Below are 3,794 nucleotides of genomic sequence, written 5' to 3'. Positions count from 1 at the left end.
GAAAAGCCCCCCCCCCCCCCCCTCATAGTTCTCCTTTAAGTGCGACGCAGCCGCCTCGAGCACACGCTCTGCACTCTCCAAGTGCCGTGCAATGCACACCGATGAATCAGTCACTGGAGTGAAGATCGTTTATTTCGGCTTCCTTTACTAGACGAAGTTCTGCTTTTGTCAGGATATTGGAGATAAGTGCAGATCACGCGCCGGCTTGGGCAGCATATGACCAGCACGCTGCAGAGAGCTAACCACGGAACCCCCGGGAGGGGAGGGGGAGGCAGCGGCTCTGCTGACATTTATCATTCGGGAAAACACTTTAAGTGGATGTATTTACTTTGTGCCGAGTAGACTCGGCCTCTCCTCTCACGTGTTGCGTATGGTGACTGCCAAAAGGAAAAGGCGAAATTGCACCCTGGTGTGACCCAACGTGACACCAGCGCCGGCCTATGTGAGCTACATTTCCTCCGTACTGAGAGGGAAATCTCACCATTGTGGGAGGGGCAGAGACACAAACTACTGGAGGAAAGCTCACCATTGTGGGAGGGGCAGATACACAAACTACTGGGGGAAATCGCACCATTGTGGGAGGGGCAGAGACACAAACTACTGGAGGAAAGCTCACCATTGTGGGAGGGGCAGATACACAAACTACTGGGGGAAATCGCACCATTGTGGGAGGGGCAGAGACACAAACTACTGGAGGAAAGCTCACCATTGTGGGAGGGGCAGATACACAAACTACTGGGGGAAATCGCACCATTGTGGGAGGGGCAGAGACACAAACTACTGGAGGAAAGCTCACCATTGTGGGAGGGGCAGATACACAAACTACTGGGGGAAATCGCACCATTGTGGGAGGGGCAGAGACACAAACTACTGGAGGAAAGCTCACCATTGTGGGAGGGGCAGATACACAAACTACTGGGGGAAATCGCACCATTGTGGGAGGGGCAGAGACACAAACTACTGGAGGAAAGCTCACCATTGTGGGAGGGGCAGATACACAAACTACTGGGGGAAATCGCACCATTGTGGGAGGGGCAGAGACACAAACTACTGGAGGAAAGCTCACCATTGTGGGAGGGGCAGATACACAAACTACTGGGGGAAATCGCACCATTGTGGGAGGGGCAGAGACACAAACTACTGGAGGAAAGCTCACCATTGTGGGAGGGGCAGATACACAAACTACTGGGGGAAATCGCACCATTGTGGGAGGGGCAGAGACACAAACTACTGGAGGAAAGCTCACCATTGTGGGAGGGGCAGATACACAAACTACTGGGGGAAATCGCACCATTGTGGGAGGGGCAGAGACACAAACTACTGGAGGAAAGCTCACCATTGTGGGAGGGGCAGATACACAAACTACTGGGGGAAATCGCACCATTGTGGGAGGGGCAGAGACACAAACTACTGGAGGAAAGCTCACCATTGTGGGAGGGGCAGATACACAAACTACTGGGGGAAATCGCACCATTGTGGGAGGGGCAGAGACACAAACTACTGGAGGAAAGCTCACCATTGTGGGAGGGGCAGATACACAAACTACTGGGGGAAATCGCACCATTGTGGGAGGGGCAGAGACACAAACTACTGGAGGAAAGCTCACCATTGTGGGAGGGGCAGATACACAAACTACTGGGGGAAATCGCACCATTGTGGGAGGGGCAGAGACACAAACTACTGGAGGAAAGCTCACCATTGTGGGAGGGGCAGATACACAAACTACTGGGGGAAATCGCACCATTGTGGGAGGGGCAGAGACACAAACTACTGGAGGAAAGCTCACCATTGTGGGAGGGGCAGATACACAAACTACTGGGGGAAATCGCACCATTGTGGGAGGGGCAGAGACACAAACTACTGGAGGAAAGCTCACCATTGTGGGAGGGGCAGATACACAAACTACTGGGGGAAATCGCACCATTGTGGGAGGGGCAGAGACACAAACTACTGGAGGAAAGCTCACCATTGTGGGAGGGGCAGATACACAAACTACTGGGGGAAATCGCACCATTGTGGGAGGGGCAGAGACACAAACTACTGGAGGAAAGCTCACCATTGTGGGAGGGGCAGATACACAAACTACTGGGGGAAATCGCACCATTGTGGGAGGGGCAGAGACACAAACTACTGGAGGAAAGCTCACCATTGTGGGAGGGGCAGATACACAAACTACTGGGGGAAATCGCACCATTGTGGGAGGGGCAGAGACACAAACTACTGGAGGAAAGCTCACCATTGTGGGAGGGGCAGATACACAAACTACTGGGGGAAATCGCACCATTGTGGGAGGGGCAGAGACACAAACTACTGGAGGAAAGCTCACCATTGTGGGAGGGGCAGATACACAAACTACTGGGGGAAATCGCACCATTGTGGGAGGGGCAGAGACACAAACTACTGGAGGAAAGCTCACCATTGTGGGAGGGGCAGATACACAAACTACTGGGGGAAATCGCACCATTGTGGGAGGGGCAGAGACACAAACTACAGTACTGTTCAGCCATGGTAGTACTACACTGTGTGTTCTATGCAGTTACCTGCTTCCTGTGCAGTGACCACATTCCATTTGCACAGAAGCTACACAAGAAAAGACAGAACAATGAAGAGGATTACTTTGCCAGCTGGAGGACGTTCCGGTAACAGCTGTGCAGAGAGCTCTCCGCCGCCGTACGGTACTTGTTCTTGTATTTAGGACCCACGGTGTGGACGATGTAACGGGCAGCCAAATTAAAACCCTTTGTGAGCTTAGCCTCGCCCGTCCTGCAACCTGCCGGGAACAACAGTGACAAAGTGCAAAGTGATCAGGCACGGAGAGTGACACGGAGGACAGGATATCAAGATCTGTGGCAGGAAGAGTGAGGATGAGGACAACACAGACAGTGAAAGGAGTGCAGAGAGTGGATAGGAGGAATAAAGATATTCGTTATGCATGACACCACATCCCTAATTCAATATGTAGTCACATCAACAGCATATTAAAAGGCGGACTTTTAAAGGTGTCACAAGAACAACTAGAAAACATTACACAGAGAACTAAGAGTCTTATTATATTTAAAATGGCTACATAAGCCATAGACAACTCACGGCGGACTTTTAAAAGGAGAACTATGGGGGGAGAGTGAAATATACTCGTCGCCATAATTAGAGCCGACGTGTGACCACTGCAGCGGTCACAGGTCAGCTTGATCGAGAACCGAGCGACCACATACCGCCGATGCTCAGCTACCGATCTTCTCCCTGCAGAGAGCGGTGAATTCCCCCTCCCCTCTCTGTCCCTCCAGAGCTGACTGGAGGGAGACATAGGCGACGGGGCGGGCACAGCTGACTCTGCCGCTAGAGAGGTAGAGCCAGCTGTCAATCATATCGCGGGGCGGATTTCAACAGTATGGTCAGGATCTGTGCCGGCTGCAGTGCGGCACTGCCCTGTGTGTCTATAGCGGGCTATACGCGGAGTTTTGGGTCGCAGGAGGATATTACTGTATGTCCTTCTGTGACACTAAAGAGAACTACCGTGTTTCCCCGAAAATAAGACACTGTCTTATTTTTTTTTTTGCACGAAAACACTAGGTCTTATTTTCGGGGGATGTCTTACCTGGCTGGGGGAGGAGTGGACGAGGTCCCGGAAGGCGGCGTGCTGTTGCCGGTCCCGCTGGATGATATTCCGCTTCCATCGTGCGTGCGGGCGAGTGGGCGGGAGCTGCGGCCGTTGGGCGTGTAGGCGGGAGCTGCGGCCGGTCTTTACATTTAAAATTCAGTTTATGTGCAGCTACCCTGAAAGTAAGACCTAGCGG

At 52.6% G+C, this 3,794-nt stretch overlaps 1 protein-coding gene across 2 annotated transcripts in view; it reads right to left on the bottom strand.

Annotated features, from left to right (window-relative positions):
* The window catches only part of GDAP2 (ganglioside induced differentiation associated protein 2), a 44,543-nt gene that overhangs the window by 34,118 nt on the left and 6,631 nt on the right, over positions 1-3,794 (bottom strand). For both annotated transcript variants that reach the window (XM_018569554.1, XM_018569553.1), the window contains exon 4: positions 2,617-2,770. In XM_018569554.1, coding sequence (XP_018425056.1) covers positions 2,617-2,770 — 154 coding nt within the window. The remainder of the gene's footprint in view (positions 1-2,616; positions 2,771-3,794) is intronic.

This window comes from Nanorana parkeri, unplaced genomic scaffold (assembly GCF_000935625.1).
Source record: "Nanorana parkeri isolate BGI_ZX_2015 unplaced genomic scaffold, ASM93562v1 scaffold1354, whole genome shotgun sequence".
Classification (NCBI taxonomy): domain Eukaryota; kingdom Metazoa; phylum Chordata; class Amphibia; order Anura; family Dicroglossidae; genus Nanorana; species Nanorana parkeri.
The sequence above is the reverse complement of the archived record's forward strand: the minus strand, read 5'-3'. Positions and strand labels throughout refer to the sequence as shown.